This window comes from Miniopterus natalensis, chromosome 13, assembly GCF_054644295.1.
Source record: "Miniopterus natalensis isolate mMinNat1 chromosome 13, mMinNat1.hap1, whole genome shotgun sequence".
Lineage (NCBI taxonomy): Eukaryota > Metazoa > Chordata > Mammalia > Chiroptera > Miniopteridae > Miniopterus > Miniopterus natalensis.
The window spans coordinates 50,764,212-50,785,128 of NC_142093.1; the positions used below are offsets into that span (position 1 = coordinate 50,764,212).

The 20,917-nt window shown below is 42.0% G+C and overlaps 1 protein-coding gene across 2 annotated transcripts in view; it reads right to left on the minus strand.

Moving 5' to 3' along the window:
- Window positions 1-20,917, minus strand: part of TMEM87B (transmembrane protein 87B) — a 42,958-nt gene that overhangs the window by 20,631 nt on the left and 1,410 nt on the right. For both annotated transcript variants that reach the window (XM_087823690.1, XM_087823689.1), the window contains exons 2-10: window positions 18,717-18,777; window positions 14,468-14,559; window positions 11,120-11,251; window positions 10,231-10,284; window positions 8,477-8,567; window positions 6,984-7,045; window positions 6,581-6,764; window positions 3,841-3,940; window positions 1,075-1,168 (exon numbers count right to left, since the gene is read on the minus strand). In XM_087823690.1, the coding sequence (XP_087679816.1) occupies window positions 1,075-1,168; window positions 3,841-3,940; window positions 6,581-6,764; window positions 6,984-7,045; window positions 8,477-8,567; window positions 10,231-10,284; window positions 11,120-11,251; window positions 14,468-14,559; window positions 18,717-18,777 (870 nt within the window). The remainder of the gene's footprint in view (window positions 1-1,074; window positions 1,169-3,840; window positions 3,941-6,580; window positions 6,765-6,983; window positions 7,046-8,476; window positions 8,568-10,230; window positions 10,285-11,119; window positions 11,252-14,467; window positions 14,560-18,716; window positions 18,778-20,917) is intronic.

Genomic DNA, 20,917 nt, shown 5'->3' on the forward strand with positions numbered 1-20,917 from the left:
AACCGCTTGCTCTAATCAAGAGCTGGCAGAGAGGTGTCTGGAAAACACTTATCTATAGTGCTGACTATGTAAAATTGTAAGGAAATATAACATATATACTGTATCCACATGTGGAACATTTATCTTCTGGTGTGTTTTTCCTGTAGAGATTCGTTTCCTGTGAGTGACATACACATGCAGAGTTCTTCATTGTTAGAGGTAAAAATAAACACCTCTTCTAAGAGTCAGAGATCAAACAGCCCGTGTACCTAACGGAATGCAGACTATCAAGACCTCGGGCAGAAGGATGAGGCCTGTCAATGTTATAGGCGTGTCTGCTTCCAGGCTCAGGGCAAACACATGACCTGAACTCACAAGCAATGTACAGTGAACCGCTCTGTGCAATAACCTGATTTCTATCTACATCTAAGCCAAGATGTTGCAAGCAAAAATTACAAGGTTCTTTAAAAAATAATAAGTTTCTTAATCACTTAGTCGTCAGTCATATTAAGAAAAACTGTGAGCTAAAAATCTAAGGTTCTTCACAGACCTATCTGACTTCTCTCGAGAGGAAAGCGCTGCTGCCACAGCACCAGTCCTTCCTCTGAGCACTACCTGCTCCTCTCTCTTCAAAGAGTGGGCTCTGCTGAATCCCCAAAATAGTTCATCTACAGTCAGAGAAAACATATAACCAAAGGAGACTTAACAGTGAAATATAATGTCTCCATGAGCAAAGGGTACAACTGACTTTCTCCTAACTTGATCCATTTGAGCCAAGGCATAAGGAAGAAATGTACACAGACTGGACAATGACAGAGATGAAAGTTCTTCATCAGGAATGACTATGAGCACCTCTGAGAGGCAGCCAGTTCCTGGGCTGACAGCAAGCACTGCCTTCACAGTCAACCACATCATTTTAGGAAGTGCTCTGCCTCGCCTTTTACCTCCAGGAAATATTAAATATAAAATATTCCAAAAGAAATAAAGCTCAAACTGGGACTTTTTCATAAAATTCCTATCTTTAAAAATTCATCTCAGGAGATATAAAGTCATAGCAAAAACAAAAGGGGTGGCAGTGAATCATGTAGTTTTTACCCCGATGACTCTCATCACGCCTTCCACAGCTGCGAAGATAAAGTAGAGAAGCCCCAGTCCGATCACCCGGTGCATGACTGTCCCTAAACGAGGCCTGGAACAGGACAGGGAAGAGAAAATGAAAAAAAAGCAAAGAAAAAAAGAAAAAGAAAAAGAAAAAAAACATGGGTAAGTCAGACTCATCTGAAAATAGCCACTGGCCCCGTTTCAATACCAGACAAGTGACCACTTAGTCAAATCGGTCTACTCCCACCCTGAAGCGCTTTGTTTAAGGAAAACACCACATTTCCTGTGAACAAGGCAGAAACAGGCTCAGAAAATAGGCTCCTTCTCTGGTATTGAAAGCAACAGAGGATTCTGCTGCTGAGATGCCAGCATATAATCCACATCATTCCACAGCCCAGGTGCGGTTTCACAGACGCAAGGGCAGACCGAAGAAACTCGGGAAGCTGAAGGCCAACTCTTGTCACTGGCAGAAATCATAATTTAACTCTTTTACTGACATAAGTTAGAAACTGTTTGGGGATATGTTTTGTTAGAGATAATCTGCTGATTTTCAGCTTGGGCAGAGAAAGAATAGGATATTAGGAGATCAAATTCCATTACCTTCCTTCTCTCAATACCTAAAACCAGAATGCTAAGACTTTAGTTTCTATTCTTTAAATTCAAAAGAACTAAAACAACAGTTTAAGTCCTTCAAAATATAAATGAATTGAGACAATGCAAAGATGGTGATTTCTGCAATTAATAATGTGAAAATACAACTGAAACTTCATGACATTTGCAAGTCAGAATTTATTAGCTCAAAAACCTTCTTCTCAAAGTTAGAAGAAAAAAATGGTTTTGAAAAAAATACTTAAGATTGTCATTTTTAAATAATATCTAAGTAAAAATTAAACTAATATCCATAGCTCATATTTAAGACTAGTTATCTAATTTAGTTAATCTGAATTCTGACTCATAGCCAGCTAATTGGAACCTCCAACAGCCAGTGTTAGGGCCTCTCTCTGTGAGAGCTGACACAACAGGCTGACAGTGAAGGGACGCGCTCACCAAGGGCTGTGCCCACGCACACAGTCCACTCTCCTGTTCCCTCGCAGCAACACACCCCACACCAAGGCATCTGATGTTCATAACTAGAACTAGGAGGTACCAAAGATGCCACCAGAGGGCTTTCTGTTCTGTCTGCTGCATTAAGCCCCCAGCATCTGAGAAGGAATCTCAATAAAAGTCCGATGAAAAGAAGGCCTCCTGGCTAAAATGTTGCTATGTATACCAACCCTGAACTCACACGCACACTTGCGCATTCAGCGCTATTTATTGAATGTCTACCCTGTGCCAGGGATGGCACTGGGGCCTCAGGGTACACAGTACACAACCAGGCAAAACTCCTACTCCACTCATGTCGGAGGAAGACAACAAATGCTACATATTCATTGAGTGGTCTTGTAGAATGGGGTTCTGTGACAGAGGGTGTGCGCCATGTACCACATTAGGAACCCTGGCAGGGCTATCTTCCTGGGGAGGCGACAGAGGAGCAGAGACTGACGGAAGGGAGGGGGCATGCCATGCCCGGGTCTGGGGAAGAGGCCTCCACTGTGTTTAAGGAACAGCAACAACGAGACAAAGGACTGAGCAGTGTTCAAAAGGGAAGAGGCAGGAGAGAAGGCCAACCATCAGAAAAGCCACAGGAGGAATTTGGGTTTTATTCAGTAAAAAGAGCAGAAAAGTAATGAGGCCTGAGTTACATTTTAAAAGGATTGCCTTAGCGGCTGCTGTCTAAACAGACAGGAAACCAGGGCAGAGGTAAGGAAACCAGGCAAAGGGCCCCAGGGGTTTGCAGGGATGTCAGTGCCCTGCAGGATCCTGAATGTGAGCTGAAGGAAGAAGTGAGCACATGATGGGGAAGGCCAGGGGCAGGTGAGGGTCAAAGGCCAGAGGCCGCACCGGGTTCAAAGGATGACTGGGGCTGACATATCAGAGAAAGTGAACAGGAAAGAGGCGGTGACAGCTGAAGGTGGACTGTTTAAAACTGTGATGACAACGAGCATACAGTTGTTCAGAGGCATGAAGTCTTGAATCCCAGCTGAGGCCAGGTGAGGTGAAGGGCAAGACAGCAGAGGTGATGAGGTGAGATCAGGTTAAAGGATCAGCCACAGGGACCCTGAATGCACAGGGAATCCTGGTGGAGACAGGGAAGCAAGTGCTCAGGGAGCTAGGGGAGGAGGTGAGAAGCCTGCAGAGTGGCTTCAGAGGGTCACAGGGAGTCAGAGGATTTTAGGGAAGAAGGAAGAATGGTCTGAAGAGGATAAGCAGGAGAAGCTCTTTCATATTCAGGCCCCGTGACTCACAGGGATGAGAGGTGAGACCTGCTTGAGAGGGTCGGGAGGAAGTGGGTGCTGAGGGGACAGGATTTCAGTTAGAAATCGTGCTGACTTGGTGGTGGTCCTCCTTCTCTTATGATGACCAAATAATCATAAAAGTGTAACTATGCTGTTTACAAAACAGAAAATGGTTTAACTTCAAGGATCATTTAAAACTTTCCATATCCTTAAAAATGATTATTCAATGAACTATAAGCAAAGCTACTGGAATTCCAATTCAGGACCTTGACTTGAGGACCATATCAAATAGCCAGTGCATGGACATCCCTTAGGAATGCATTCTCGCAGAAGCTTCCCTATGGGGTTTGTGTGATGATACTGAGATGTGTCCAGCCTCACAGAGGAGAAGACGGATTGCAGGGCCAAAGACGCCATGACTTACTTCACAATGCCGTATCCCAGGCTCATGATGATCACCAGGAGGCGGGCCAGTGTCCTCTTAATCGCAGATATCAACTCCGCAAATATCAACAAACCTTGGACTGAGGAGAAGAAAGAAATCAGCTCACTGTGTGTACATCTGGAGGCCTGCCACCAATTCTAAACATGTATCATGTGCAGCAACATCTGACCTCAGGCAGGTTAGTCATATTTGATCTCAAAGGCATCTAACTCAACTGATGCCGGAAACCTCAGAGAAGGGGATTCACGACCTGCTGAAGAATTCACTCCATAACCCATCAGTGATGTTGGGCACAGCTTTCTTGTACCAGCATGAAATCTGTCTACCTGAACTTCCCTCCATGGTCAATCTTCCCCCTTGTTCCCTAGAGTCTTTTCTCAGGATGTCTTCATCATTTACTCATGTGTGCTCCTACTGTGTGGCTACAACAGTAGTAGAGACACTATGGTCCCTAATTGCGGAGCTTGTACTCTGGTTAGGACAAGTCAACAGATGGAACCCAGCCTGGTAAGTGAGAGGTAAAAGAGTCTCTCCCCAGGCTGTGAAGACAACCTAATCCACATGTGGGGAGGTGCATGTGGGTCCAGATAAGTTTCTCACAGGAAATCACATCTAAAGCAGGATTTGAAGGCAAAGCAAAGTGAACTACCTAGGGGAGGGACAGGGTAAGTAGAAGAAATGGCACATGAGAGGACAGGGAGACAAGAAGAAAAGTAAAATGTGCTCCGAGAAGTGCAAATCAGCATGTCTGCAGCAGGGCGTAAGGAGGTTGCAGAGAAAAGAGGCTGGGACAGGAAGGAGCAGTCATATAGGGCTGTGAGCCATGTTCTGAGTCTGGACTTGAAGCTAAGGGCAGTGACTAGTCAGATAGTAAACTAGGGAGTAAAAAAGGAACCAGTAAACTGCAGCCCATGGGCCAAATCTGCCTCATGCCTGTTTTTGTAAACGAAGTTTTACTGGAACACAGTCATGCCCACTCATTTGTGACAGTGTTCCTGTTACAAGGGCAGAGTTGAGCAGCTGCAACAGACTGCATGGCCTGCAAAGCCCAAAATAGTTACTATATGACAGAAATAGTGTGCTGACCCTTGAAATAAAATGGGCAGCTTTATTTTACTTTATAAGTACAGGACTTCTGTAAATAAAGTTGCTTAGACAGGAACTGAACTGCAGGGGAGGAAATGCTGGGGGGCTATTCCAGAAATCCAGGAATGAGATGAGAGAATTAGACAGTTTTCAGAAAGCAGGTGTGAATTCACCCCCGCAATCTAGTTGCACTCCCTTCTCCACCTTGTCCACAAGAAATCACAAAAGACCTGGCAAGTACCTAGAAGAGGTACAGACTCAGGCAGTTTACTACGTTTCCCCACGATCAACCTAGAAGCACAACAGAAAGAAGTCATCCTGATATGACCTACTCTTAATGTGCCCACCTCAGGTCTTTTAAACAATCACTGCTTCCACCCCTTTAAAGTCTCCTCCCAGGATCAATGCTGAGCAAGACAGTGTGACAGAACTCCCATGTGGGAGAATCACTCATCAGCCCCTGCCCATTCTCCTGGCACTCTCCTCTTCCACAGGACTCCTCAGACACTGACAGCCCTGCTGGTGTCACCCAGACAGACAGCTTAAAGTCCCGGAGAACAGCAGATGGATCACAGGTTTTGGCTGCCCTTGCCAGAGTCCACACCACCTTCCACCCTCTCAGATAAGAGATGACCACCTGCCTCTTCCAACATTCAAAAACGCTTCAATCCCAGCCATTAGCCACAGCCCCATCCTTCCTTCCTTATTTGGTTAGAGCACAAACACAAAAATGTCACTAAAACTCCTTATAGAGTGATAACACCTCTCACATGCCTTCCTGGATTCTTGTCCTTTATTCTTTTGTACGAGTGCTTTTAAACTTTTTATTTGGGAAACGATAAACATTTCCCAGCACAGAGAAGGCAGTAAGTGAAATCCCATGTACTATTATTTAGCTTGAGTAATTATCAGCATTATGCCAAATTTGTTTCATCTGTTTCCAGCTCAGTTTTTCCCCTCTAGTATTTTAAATTAATAGCAGACACATGCATGCCCTCTGACCATCTGAGCCAGGCTCATCCACTGACCCCTCTCCTGAGCACATTCAGCCCTTCTGGGCTCTTTCCCTTGCAAGGCTCAGCGACAAAATGAACTGTTCCATGGTTTCTCTGGCTTCTTGACATCTACCTTCTAGAAGTCTGGGCACACACTGCAGATGCCCAACTACACACCCTCCCTGCTTCGCACATAAACTTCACAAGGAGACCTTTTCACAAGATAAGAGGCGGGACAATGCAAGAAGGCTGCAGGCACCACCGATTTTACTCCCTGTGGGCAAATATTCTTTTCTTTTTTGGAGGAGAAAGGAGGAGTAGTGGGGGAGAGGGGAAAATGGACAGATGACAGGGAAATATGTTACAAAACTGGCAGCACCTAAAACTCCCCATCCAGACGCTGTGTTGTTTTAATCTGGTCACAGTGGCTCAACCTTGGTGAACAGGAGGAAAGTGAGGGAAAGTCAGCAAGAAGGAAAATAAACAATGGAGGCGTACATGCCGGCCTGGGGCAGAGGCCCACACTCAGTCTCTTCATGGCCTCCCTCCGCTTCACCCACAACGTGGCTGCTCCCACAGTGCTGCTCAGATGCCAAGGCCCTGGGCACCGTATCATGTTTCCAGGGAAGTCCACCTACCTGACAGCCCAGTGCTGTTGATGTTTTGGTATTCAGCATAAAAAACTGCTTTCTCAAGCATCCCCAGGAAAATGACAGCCGCAATCCAGAACTGGATTCTTAATATATCTTTCCAGTAGCAGGCAGACCACATCAGCCAGAGCACGCCATATAAAATATAGACAATGCACATCACCATGTAAAACTGTAGGGAGAGAAGCAATTTTAACCACTTGAGCCTTTCTCTCTTTGAAAACGGACATTTCTACATTCAACTATCAATCCTTTATTTTCCAGTCATTCTGGACATAGAGGGCATGTCAGAGCACTAACTGCTACTAACCACCATCACTGAGCTCTTAGAATTTTTAATTTTCCAATTAGGATACAAAATTCATTTTTTAAAATGGTGAAACATACTCACAATCATGAGAGGCCAGTCTGATGCAGAAAGATATCCTTTTGGCCCCATCATAGAAAGAGAAACTGGTGAAAGTGAGGGTGGGGATAAAGAAAGTAAAGAGCTAAGTTAACAATCCGTTTTCTCTTGTTTTAAATATAAGCTCATTTCCTAGAAGACTGCAAGAAAACAAAGCAGGCAAACATGCTGAATTTTTACCTAGTACACACAGATGTTGGATAGTTACTAGTTCTTTGATCATGTGACATTATCAAGATACCTTCACCTGTTGTAAAACCTAGGCCAAATCTCACCTCATGCAGAGAACAGAGCCCACTGGCCGTGGTCTGGCGCCTGCTGAGTCACTAACCTCCTAGGACTTTGTCTCCCTTCATGTAATTGGGATGAATGACTGGCCTCAAGCACCTAGTCTGGATTGGTATCTTAGACAGTGATAATAAACACAGTGCCCAGAACAGTGCAGAACTCACTGGGCTTAGCAACTGCTCCAGTTTCTAACTAGCAGAGGCTCAACCCTGCCTGCTAGTGTCAAAGGCAGGGACGAGCCTGGAAGGAAGGGGGACTGACAAGGTAGCAAAATGGCCTCGAGGTCCCTGCTCCCTCTATGTGGCATAGCCTGGTCCACATATCACCTCCGGGAGGAAGCCTTCCTTCACATTCCTCCAGATCAACCACCTCAGCCAGCTTCCCCACCAGACAACAACTTGCCCCACTGGACACCAGCTCTGTGCCTCTCTGCAGTGATGCCTGCTAACCTCACTGCCTTCTGCCTCCGCCCTGGACTGGGAGCCTCTCCGAGGGAGAGCCTGGCTTCCTCTCAGTGTACCCAGGGGATGAACCAGAGCAGAATGCAAATACTCAGGACCTTCACATGCTGTTGGCCACCATCAGCCCAGCAGACACTGCTCTGGAAAGCGACAGTGAAAGCAATTCTAGGATGTGTGAAGGTCTTCATTCCCTTGAAAACTGCCTGTTGTGAGGATGCTCTTGCCCTGGGCACAGAGAACTACGGCTTAATGAGCCACAGAGGGGCTACCTTGTCAGGGGAAGGGGAGCTCATAGACCCCAGGTGCCACTTATATAAATTGATGTTTTAAAAAAACTTTTCAAAGAACAATTTTCAAATCCTGATGATGGCCATTTTCGAGAAACAGAATATAATCTACTTCAAATACAATTAAGATGTTGTCTGCCCATTTGTTTTTTTAAAAATCTGGAAGGATGAAGAGTTTAAAATTTTTTAACTTAAAAAAATTTATGAAATTTAAAATTCATAAATTTCATAAATTTTTTAATTTAACTTAATTTAAAATTTCCAATCCACTAATATAAGTATAAAGTTTTAAGTCCCCCAAATAAACAGATTATTCACTTTTGTGACTAACAGAAATTCAGTTTTGAATGATGTGTTTTAACAGAGAATGCAGATTTGGGCCAATGACAAAAATACAGAATACAGTAAGCAGACAATAAACATGCATGCAGTTTAACTGTACCATTCAAATTCCAGTTTGCATTGGCTTTCTCCGTTTTAATTGAAACAATAAGAATGTGAAACCCATCTTTCTGTGTTCTTGCTACAACATCCTGAAACAGGAAAAAAAACATCCTTCATTTTTTAAAATTGCTATATAACACAGAGCTAAACAATTGTTTACCACATTTAAAAAAAATTTTTAATAAGTAAAGTGGATTACTTTTAAAAAGCACAAACAGATAACACAGAGAAAAGGAATAGTGGGCAGTGGGAGGATCCCCCTTTTTGTAAATTGATTTTAGAGAGAAGAGAGAGAGAGAGAGAGAGAGAAACACTGATCCATTGCTCCCACCAGGGATCAAACCTGCAACCTGGGTATGTTCTCTGACAGGAAATTGAACTCGCTACCTTTTGGTGCACAGGACGATGTTCCAACCAACTGAGCCACACTGGCCAGAGCAATCCCCCTGTTTTTTTACCACCATCCTTCTAGACCCAAAGGGATAGAAGAGAGAAAAAGAAGCCCTTTCCACTCTTTAAATTTTTTGTTGTTGTTGTTGTTAATCCTCGCCTGAGGGTATTTTTTCCATTGCTTTTTAGAAAGAGTGGAAGGGAGAGAGGTGGGAGAAGTTAGAGAAACATTGATGTGAGTGAGGCACATCAACTGGTTGCCTCCCACATAAGCCCCAACTGGATGCGGGAGTGAACCAAAACCCATGTAAGTGCCCTTGACCGGAAATCGAACCCGAGACCCTTTGGTGCTCGGGCCGATGCTCTAACCACGGAGCCACACCAGCCAGGGCCCTTTCCATTCTTTAATGTTTTCTACTTTTTATATTTCTACAGGTTTCCCTTAATGTTGCCATTTTGTGTTACTTAATATCACCATTCAGATAGTTTTGCTTCTCTTATTTTATTGAAATATCAAGCATTCAGTTTTTAAATGTGTTTGTTTTTTAAACGAACTGTGGGAGGAAGAAGTCAGATAACTGTGAGAAATGACTCAAGATCCGTATACAGGTTAAATTATTTAAATTCTCCAAGGTACCGAGTTACTACAGTCCCACTGGGGACTATGACTGCTGCTGTGATGTCTATGGTCCTTTCAAGGTCCCATATAACTGGACCAAGCTTCTCACATTCCTCCCTCCTGTTTCCTGGCCTTCCCTTCACTGCCTCCTCCTCAGCCTGCGGCAGTTAGTGCAGCCTGCTCCTGCAGAGAGGATGCCTGTCCACTCTCAGGCTACCCTTTCAGATGGGGCGAGAATGAGAAACGTGAAGCCACGGTATGAAAGCAAACGCTAAGCTCTCCTAAACCTGCTCCGTTCCCACACACAACTCCGCCCAACCCTCTTGGCCTCTCGGTCTTCTGACTTAGTAATTCCCCAAAATACCAAAGTTTCTCTCCCCTCCATGCTACACTCATGGTTTCTACTTATTTCTTTACATCCTTAATGACGATACATACCCCATAGTGATGCTGTCTTGGGCATTTGAAAGCAAATTTTATTTTGTAAAGAAAAAGAAAAGCTGCATAGAAGTTAACCTTAAATTATAACTTTAAGGAGGTTTTTAAACAAAGACAGAAACAAGTCTATACACAATTCATACAGACATATGTAAGAAAATATTCTATTTAAATAACTGTTCATTTTTTCTTTCCCAATTTTAATAACCCTACTTTATATCACTCTCTAGTGCTCTATCAGCAGATTCTTTCAGTCTTACTATAGCTTGTATATATTTGATTTAAACACGAATAAAATGACTTACCATTGATTCTTCCTGGTTTGAAACGTTTCTGACATTTGCAATTAGGTCTTTATTCTGGAAAAAAGAATAAAATAATTCCATTTTATATTGCTGCATTTCTATGAGGAAAATTTTAACAACTAAGAAAAAAATATGCTATGAAAAAAGTAGAAATTTAAAAGCTGAACATCAGAAAATAAATTTCACTGTAGCCCAAACATGAGTAACAAAATTCTGCTTTGGAAAAATTACTTCCTTAATCAGAATAGGGGCTGTGGTTGGTGGGGAGGGTACTAGGAACTTAAAGGGAGCTCTAGGTGCTAAAATACTCATCAAACTACATACTTCTGATATGCATACTTAACTATATGTTTATTACACTTTATAAATTTTTAAAATAATCCCTTTAAAATTTTTACTAAAGACATATTTTCATCTCAGAATTTATGGGACAAAAAATAAGTTAAAATGACCCATAGCCTCACCACCCAGGGGTGACTGCTGGTAACATTTTAGAATCTGATCTTCCACCCTGGGAGGGAGCAAGTGCATAGAGAAGGAGAGTGTGTTCATGTGTGTTAAATGCTGTCAGATTGTGGTAAGAGGAGCAGACCACTGGACTGAACAACACGGGCTCTGGTACCCTTGACTAGGGCTGTTTTGGTAGAATGATGGAGTGGAGAGAACGACAGATCATGAAAGGACATGGTTGCAAAGGGGTACAAAGAAACGGAACAATGGTGCTAACACCTTGTAGATTATGTACTACGATAGTCACAATGAGCTAAGCCTAAAAATTAACAAATTAACACCTTAATCAAAATTTTGGTAAAGCAGAATTTAAGCTGATACTTGTATGCACTGGGAGTAAAATAAATTCTGTATCATCATGGCAAAACCAGGTACTCACGTATAATGGGGGAAACACCTGTAAGTCACTGTTGCAATCTACGTTTACATTTTTTGTTGTCCAACATTCAATGTTGTTGAAATAATTACCACAAAAGTCTTCACCAACACGTTCAGGTTGTTGGGGCAGCTCCTACCCAAGGTAAAATATTGTTATAATTTATTTCCACATTTCTTATCCAAGAAGATAAATAAAATTTAATATCTAAATAAATACTAAACATTGATTCAGTATGGAATACTTGAAAATATGCAAAACAAAATACAGAAAAGAAAAAGTGTTTGAATATAATTTTAAGTAAAACTGAGGAATCATAATATTTTAGCCATTCCAATGTGCTCAGAGATAGTAATACATAATACAACCATAATCTTACAGTAAGAAAGTGATTAAGGTGTTTTAAAATACACAATACTTTGTCCTGAGACTACTTCCATCTTATCCCAAGTATAAAAGATCTTAGAGAAAAAGCAAGCAGCATTTAACCAGCAAGACAAACCAGACATTTAGCAACACAGAGCAAAGGTGAAACCCAACGGAGTGCAGGGGACACACTCATTTACCCATCAGGACCTGGGGCTCTTCCTCCTAGATGTAGGAATAAAACTTAATGGCAGCTCCCAGAAATCAAGAGAAGAGAAGGTGGGCTTCCACTCACCAAATATGGGACAATTTGAGCAAAATAAGTATAAACAGTAATAGATTATAACCCGTAAAAACCAATGAGTCCATACTGGTGACTGACTGACAGCTTGGTAAGACAGAAGAAAAGAGAGAGCTCATTCTCAGAGTAAAATGCTAATAAATGTAGAAGAAAATATGGATCAGAAAATCGTCATGTAGCAAACATCAGAGTAATAACTGATTCATTGGGCAAGAACCAGAGGATGTGAAAACCAGGGTGGATGAGGAAACGGTAGACGTATTTACATACAAATGAAAAGTGTTTTTTCACAAATCACTGTTAATAACAAAGAGAAAGGTAATATCTTTACCGTGGAGAAACCTGGCAGAAACTTCCCCAACCATCTAATCAAAAATGGGACAAACCAGGATTTTCTGGTATGCCTGCCCACAATATAACCTGAATCTAATCATGAGGAAACATCAGAAATACTCAAAGTGAGGGACATTTTGTACAAATAAATGGCTTGTACGCTTCAAATATATTGATGTCATATCATGAAAGACTGAAAAAAAAAAAAAAAGCTGCAAAAATGCAGCACAATCCTAGATTGGCTCCTGTACCAGAAATAAACAAACAAACAAACAAAATCCACTAAACAGGATGTTATAGGGACACTGGCAAAATTTTAATAAGGTCTGTTTATTAGATGATAGTATTGTTATCAATGCTAAAGTTCCTGAATTTGATAACTGGACTGTGTAATCTAAACGAATATCGTCGTTCTTAGGAAATACACACTAAAGTATTTAGTGTGAAGGGGTAAAATATTTAGGGATAGAGTCAAAAAGGCTGTTCTCAGGGAAAATGACACCTTTCACCCCCAAATGGAAAGATAAGTGAAAGTATGGAAGCCCACACATTATTCAAACTAGGAGCCGCCCTGGCCGGTGGTTAGAGTGTCGGCCTACACACAGGAGTGCCATGGGATTGCAGGTTCGATCTCCCGCCTTGGCTGGGCAGGTGCAGGAGGCAACCAATCCACATCTCTCTCTCACTTTGATGTTTCTCTCTTTCCCTCTCCCTTCCACTCTAAAAATCAATGGAAAAAATATCCTCAGGTGAGGATTAACCAAAAAAACACAAAAAACTAGGAGCCAACAGATCATGATCTATAAAGGAACTATGGGGCAGTGGGAGAGAACTACTGAAAGAAATACCTGCATGAGGGGCCCAGGGGCCCAGGCTGCAGGGCCAGGACAAACCCTGGCTGGCCTCTCTTCCTCTCTCACACAGCTCCTCCCTCCCCCTATGTCCCCCCCCCCCTTTTCCTGATGGTTCCTTCCACTCCTCACTTCTTTCTGAGATCTGCTCATATTAAATCTACCTGTACTCACGTAAGTTCTAGGTGCCCTATTACTAATTTTTTAATGAAGTGAAACTTTTTCATTTCTTTCTTAAGTTGATTTCTGCTTACATGTGACCCTACGTGTCTGATTTAAACATTTACTAACATTTTTCATATGATATAAGGAAACTAAAAGATTTGTATTCTTCTCAGAAGGCATGTACTTTGACAGAATTAAATCATGTATTACCTAAGGTCTAAAATAAATCTGTGGCACTTCTAAGACTACAAACTGTATTTCTAGCCTCCTCACCTGATGAGCTAATAAATCTTTATACTCATAATTTTCCTTCATAGCTTTACATACATTGAAAATCTGTTAATGGGATATCACAGCATACCTGTTACACTAGCTATTATAAAAAAGACAGGACACACCCTGCCAGTTTGGCTGCGGTTAGAGCGTCAACCCGAGGACTGAAGGGTCCAAGGTTCGATTCCGGCCTGTTGTAGGCTCGATCCCTGGCTCCGGTCAGGGTGCATGAGGGAGGCAACCAGTCAATGTGTCTCTGTCACACTGATGTTTCTCCCTCTCTCTCTCTCTCTCTCCCCCCCCCCCCCGCCCCCTCTCTCTGAAAAGCAATGGAAAGAATATCCTTGGGTGAGCATTAAAGAAAAAAAGGCACAAATTTTGGCGAGGATGTGGAGAAAAGGGAACCCTCATGCACTGTTAATGGGATTAAACTGGTGCAGCCACCACAGAAAACAGCATGGAGGTTCCTCAAAAAATTAAGAACAGAGCCACAATATGTCTTCTTCTGGGCAATTTGACAAAAAATGTGAAAACAATAATTCATAAAGATATATGCACCCCTTTGTTCATTGCACCATTATTCACAATAGCCAAGATATGGAAACAACCTAGTGTCCTTCGATGAATGATCTGAGAAAGACAATGTCGTACATATACAATGGAATACTACTCAGCCATGAAAAAGAATTAAATACTGCCATTTGCAACAACATGAATGGATCTTGAGAGTATTATGCTAAGTGAAATAAGTCAGACAAAAAAACTGTATGATTTCACTCATATGTGGAATAAAAAACAAAAAGTAACGAACTAACAAAACAAAAACAAACTCAGACAGACAACAATATGGTGGCTACCAGAGGGGGAGGAGAGTGGGAGGAGGGTAAACTGAGTAAAGGGGGTCAAATATATGGTGACGGAAGGAGACCAGACTTTGGGTGGTGAACACACAATAGAGTACACAAATATCAAATTATAATGTTGTATACCTGAAATTTATATAATGTTATCAACCAATATTATGTCAATAAATATAATTTTTTAAAATTATGTTTTACTTACATCCAGCTTAGAATATTCATTTTGACAGGTATAATGCTTCAAATACCACTCTATGGTAAACTTCATAGGCCCGGAACAATGGAATGAATTAACTGTTTAGGAAAAGAAAGTGTCATTTTTCAGTAACATACGTAATCCAGTGTAAACTTCAGGTTTTACGAATGTAATTTAAAATAGGCTACTTCAATGAAACAATGAGTAAAACATTACTTAATTTCTCCAAAAGTCACTCCCAAATGAAACAGGTAAATTCATTAAATTAAATTACCACAGTTAACCAAAAGTTGCTATATTACTGCTCATTTCATCTATATGTAAAGTCCAGTGTTAGAATCAACCGAGGGGGGAGGCATGTTGACACTGCTTACTTCACTCTAAAATGTTCTCTTCACTGGATCATTCAAAGCATACTGAGCAAGCGCCGCTTGTGTGCCAAGGGACATAATGGGAAATCTGGAACAGTCCCTGTCCTTTACATAAGAGGTATTGAGGAGACAGAGGGTTAACAATTACAAAGGCCCCACGGGAGCATGAAGAATGGGGTGCTGGCAGGCTTGCTGGAGAAGGCCCGCAACGTAGAGGAGCAGGAGTTAGCCAGGTGAGGAGGGGGTGGGAGAGTACAAACAAATGCCCAGGAAAAGTGAGTGCATGGCATGAGCAGGCCCATCTGAAAATAGTGCGCTATGCTTAGAACACAGGCTGGGGAAGCTGGAGAAAATTCGTAAGAGCTCTTATGCTCTGCTAGGGAGTTTTCCTTTATTTTGAATATTACAAAGGACCACTAAATGTTTCCAGAAGGAGGGTAACAGAAGGAGGGTAACAAGATTACACAGACTGAAAAGAATTAAGTCTAGAATAAGACAAAGTTCTTTTGGGAGTGTTGTCACAACATGGCAGCAAGTCACCAGACAGAGAGGGCAAAGAAGCCAGTATCTTTTATGACCTAGTGTCGTAGGTGATATGCCATTACTTCTGCCATATTTTACTGGTCAGATCAACCTTCATATAATAATGCAGGGACTACACAGGTCATAAATACCAGGAGGCAGGGACCACTGTGAGCCATCCTGAAGGTAACCAAAGGGAACCCAAACTGAGACCAGAAACTGACTTCCAGAGGCTGAGGTTGGTAGAATTCCTGCGGCAGAGCACCCAAGAGCTGGGAGCTACACAGAAAAACAGTAAAAGAACTCTGCACAGATACCCCTTGAGTCCCTGGCTGCATAGCAGCCTGCCCATGCATAGGGAGAAGCCCCACAATTCTGAGTTCACACAGGGCTGGAACTGCTTTGAGTTTCCACGAGCCAGAGTTCAGAGGCCTCATTCAATACACCAAGCACTGGGGAGAGACATAGAAGGGTCACACCTGAGAAGTGGTGCTAAGTCAACCGTGGAGTAAAGGCTACTCCAGATCCATTCTAAAAGAATTAAAAATATAATTGGAAAGGATAGAACTGACCCAAAAGAAACTTAACTGTCTGCCAGAACAAAGTTGTTAAAGGAATACAACATCACAGCACTCAAGAAAGCAAAATTCACAATATCCACCATCCAAACAAAACTACTAGATATAAAAAACAGGACAATGAGACTCATAACCATGATACGAATCAGTCGATACAACAAAGATGATGGAAATGACAAAAATGACAGAATTAGCAGATAAAGGTATAAAAAGAGCTATTATAAGTATGTTCCATATACTCAAATATGTAAAGAAAAATATGAAAATACTGATAAGAGAAATAAAATACTTTAAAAAAGAACCAAACTGCTAGAGATGGAAAAATACAGTATCACAAATAAAAAGTTCATTTTATGAGATTAACAGCAGATTAGATACTGCAGGAGAAAAAGATCACTGAAACTGAAGACAAAGCAACAGAAACATCCAAAATGAAGCATGGAAAGAAAAGAGACTGAAAAAAATTAACAGGGCTTCAGTGACCTATGAGACAGTATCAGTAGCCTAACATGTGTAAATAGGACCCCAGGAGGGGAGGGCAGAGGTGGGAACAGAGCGTCTAAGCCCATGATCCAAGGTCAGAGTTGAGAGGCGTTTCAGCGTGGATATCCAGTTGTTCCAGCATCATTTGCTGAAAAGACAGTCATTTCTCTAATGAATTACCTTTGCACCTTTGTTGAAAATCCACTGACCTTATGCATGTGGGGTTATTTCTGGGCTCTCTAGTCTGATTCCTTGCTCTATATGTCTATCCTTATGCCAGTACCACACTGGCATAAATCAATGTAGCTTTATGTCAATTTTGAAACTGGATAGTAAAATCCCTTCAACTTCGCTCTTTTTCAAAACTGTTCTGGCTATTCTAGGCCCTTTGTATTTACATATAGGTATTAGAAACAGCTAGTTGATTCCTACATAAATGTTGACTTGGATTTTGATTGGAATTAATTGAATTTATAGGCCAATCTCAGTATGTTAGCTATAGATTTTTCATAAATGCCCTTTATCAGATTGAGGTAGTTTTTCTAGTTTTCTGAGAGTTTTTATCATGAATTAGTGTTGAGTTTTTTCTAATGCTTTTCTGTATATATTGAGATGATTATATGGTGTATGTCTTTTATTCTGTTAATATGCTGAATTACACTGAGAGATTTACAACAGTGGCTCCACATGACTGCATCTTAAATGAGGCTGCAAGAGTGGTCACCTAAGGGAAGCCAGAAGACTGATCCACCAAACAGCATGGTCACATACCCAAGGAACCAACTCTTAGCTTGCAGGCACAAAATTCTGGCTCTGTGAGAACACAGAGACTCAGTCTCACACCTTCACCACACCACCGATGTAAATGTATAAACTAGAATGCCCAACAACTCACTTAAAACGAACAGTAACTGAAAATGGATGGGTAATTATCAACTCTCTCCCTTCAGCATGCCTTCCTGGGTGCCCAACGGGGATGAGAAGGCTGCTTGGTGAGCATGGAACCAGAACAAGGAGACTCAGGTGGATGCTACACATCCACACCTGCCAGCTACATGTCACAGCTGTAGTCAGAGTCCACCCAAATCTCTACCCCTTGAAACCATCGGACACTGCCAGCATCTGCCTGACTAAACCCTCATTTTCTTATGCTTCTGCTCTTAACTCCTTCTGATGCGCATTCTTTCTTTAGATGTCTTGACTGTGGTATATGCTTGTCTCTGAAATTATGTACTGACATTTAAAAAAATAAAATTCTATGTTTCACTGGTCCATATAACTTTCCCCCACACATAACTTCTTTGTCTGCATCAGTCTTTTAAATCTTATTTGTCTAGACACTGAGGCATGAATTCATTAAAGCAATCAGATGCCAAAATGTTTTCCTCACCCACCTTGGACGTCAATTTCCTCTTGCCAACTCTTATCACCACTGATGATCGGATATTACAGAACTGCTTTGAACCACCTCTTTCTAGCTGTTCTAGCTAATGGCTGGCCCACTTCCCTCAGTGAAGACCCACATATGGCAGACTCACCCGACAAGTGACCAGAGCATCAGGTGACAGAGAAAAGGGTCATGGCTTTGGATCCCCAGGAAGCCAATCTGTTACTCAACAAAAAATTACTCCCAAAACTTTAACCCTGGCAAACAACTTACCCAGTCAAGTTACTGGAAACACTAAGGCGAGCTGGACCACAGTAAATATGATCTAATGTAAACCCATTAAAGATATTGAAAACCTCAAGATCTATGACTTGGTCATCCTCGCACAGCAGTATTTACATGGACAACATTGTCCCTAACAGATATTTTCACTTTCATAAGCCCTAAAATCTTAATTAAAATGTTAGTGTCTTGTAATTTTTATTTATGCTATGATCATATGTATATATAGAAAATTTTGAGGGGCATAAATATTTTATCACAATAGTGATATTTCATATACTCATAAAAGGAATTTATCTACTTATAAAAGCTAAGATCTAGAGTCAAATTTCAGGGAAGTCAAATACTCTTTTGCTAAAGCCTACTTTATTAGACTTTAATTATAATTTTTAAAGAATGATCATATTACATTTTCTGAGACAGAAAAAGCTATTCTTGAAAATAAGCAAGCCTTGATGGAAACAAAAGAAACCCTTAAAATGTTAGAACCACTTAAAAACAAAGCATTTGCCTGTTTTATAAAATATAATACCATGCTATATTAGCTTACATTCAAGTAATGTATTAGTTTATATTACATTACTCATTTGTGATATATTGTTATATTAGTATTGTTAGTTTATAAAACTTACCAGAAAACTTGATATCAGTGGAATTAAACATAACTTTCCTATATATCAAAGGTCCCGATTTCTAAAATGAAAAATATAGAAAAATGTTTAAAAATTTTTTCTCTACTGTTTAAGAGTATAGCTTAACCCTGGAAAACATATAATTCCAATCCTTACCATCCTCCCTGTGACCAGAGTGATTATTTTTTAAAAGCGTAACTGATCACATCACTCATTTGCTTAAACCCTTACCCATGTATCTCCTCCCTGTAACTGATGTGAGGCTCCAGAATGTCCTTGCGACCGGTGTCCCATCCAAGGGCCAGCAATACCCACTGCACCACTATGCTGCTCCAACACAGGACCTGCCTGTGTACCTGCAGCTGGTGTCTATGTGAAGGTACTTCTGGTAAAACAACCAGCCCTCGCCCTACGTGGTGATGGTTCACCCCTGTGCACTTACAGCAGACCAGTTCTTACTGCAGCTCATAGGACCCTCCATCATCAGGGCCACCCACCGCTCTAGAACCCTTCTTTCATCTCCGTCAAAGCATGGTACTTCTTCCTGCCCTCATAATACTCCTTCCACCGGAAAACTTACATAAAAGACCTTCCCTGTCACTTTCTTTTTACCTCATTAGTTCCTTCTTACCCTTCAAAGCCTCGTTCAAAAGTCCTTTCCTCAGGAAGTCTTCTACCATACCCCATACCAGGCCAGGCCCTCCCTTATGTGGTCTCTGGGACCCATTCTTCTTCACAACCCTTTCCACAATTAAACAAAATAATGTATCAATTATTAGATGTCTGCCCTGAACCAAGAATAAAAATGCTGTGGGAAGGGATTGTGTTAAATGAACAAGTGGTTAGGAATGAAAGAAAAACAGATAGGACAGGCAGCTCTTTCCTGAAAACCCCTCCATTCTTCCCAACATAGTTTCAACAATAACTATAAATAACAGCCCGGATCAACAATAAAACCCACAGCCTAGATCCCTCCTCTGAGAGCTAGATCCACATACCCAACGGTGTAAAGGTCATGTCCACTGGGACGTCCAGCACACATGCCACCCCAGCCTCCCTAAACCAGACACATTCCTCTCTGCTTCTCACCAACTCTTCCTGCACTATCTACCTCGGCTGTTGGTGATGCCATCCAGTCACCCAAGCCATGGCTCCTTGCAGTCACCTCACTTCCATCACCTACCACCCAAGACATGCCTACTTTATCTCATAAACACTCCCCCAACTTAGCTTTTGCTCTCTATTCCTGCTACCACTGCCCTAACTCAGGCCCTCAACATTTTCTGCCCACACTTCTGCAATAACTTAACTGGTACCTCTGCCTCCAGGTCTGAGCCTATCATTCATCCTTAGATACCAGCTACAGTGATTAGCATTTATGTCTAAAATCCTTCAATGGCTCTCCCTCATTCATACCGCAAATGTTGCTACCAGTGGCCTGGGGGCATAATCCAACTTATAAATGGGGTTTGTTTAGCCCATGAGGGGCCCTTTTAAAAAAAGTTTTGAATTATTTGACATAATAAAAGTACGGATTCTGACTTTTAAAAAGGCAGACCTGGCAATCCTGTGCCTTGCCTGCCATATAGTATCCACCAGCGGAGCCGAATGGCGAGTACACTCTTCACAAGGGGCATGTAACCAGTTGTCCACTTCACCCTCCACCACCCACTCCAGTCCAGAACCCAGCTCACTTCACTCACCGATACGACTTGCCTCAGACGCCACAGGTCCCAAGTTTAGACCCCTGGCATCAGGCTCAAGGCCAAGCTCAGACACAAAAGGCTTGGGGTGGCCTGAGTCCCCTGTAACACTCCTGAGAACACTACTCAGCAGAAACACTACCGATTTCCTTCACTGCTGCTGCTCCACTCCCTCCTTCACCAAGGTAACCCCTATTCATCTTTTAAGACCCAGCCAGCCACTGACTCCAGAAAGCGGGGTTGGGTGACTCCTCAGTGCTCCAGTAATATCCCAAGAATGCTGCCATGTATGAAATGGCTGTCCCTGTTGTGTAAGCTTCTTGAGAGAAGGGGCTGTCATCTGAAATTCACCTTTGCAACAGCAATGGCCAGTGCAGTGCACGGTGCACAGTAGGTGCTCAAACTATCTGCTGACCTTTACAATCAAAACAACCATCTCTTGATCGATTTGTAGTACAAAGGAAAGAAAGCCCCACTCTCCTGTCCTGAAGGACGAGT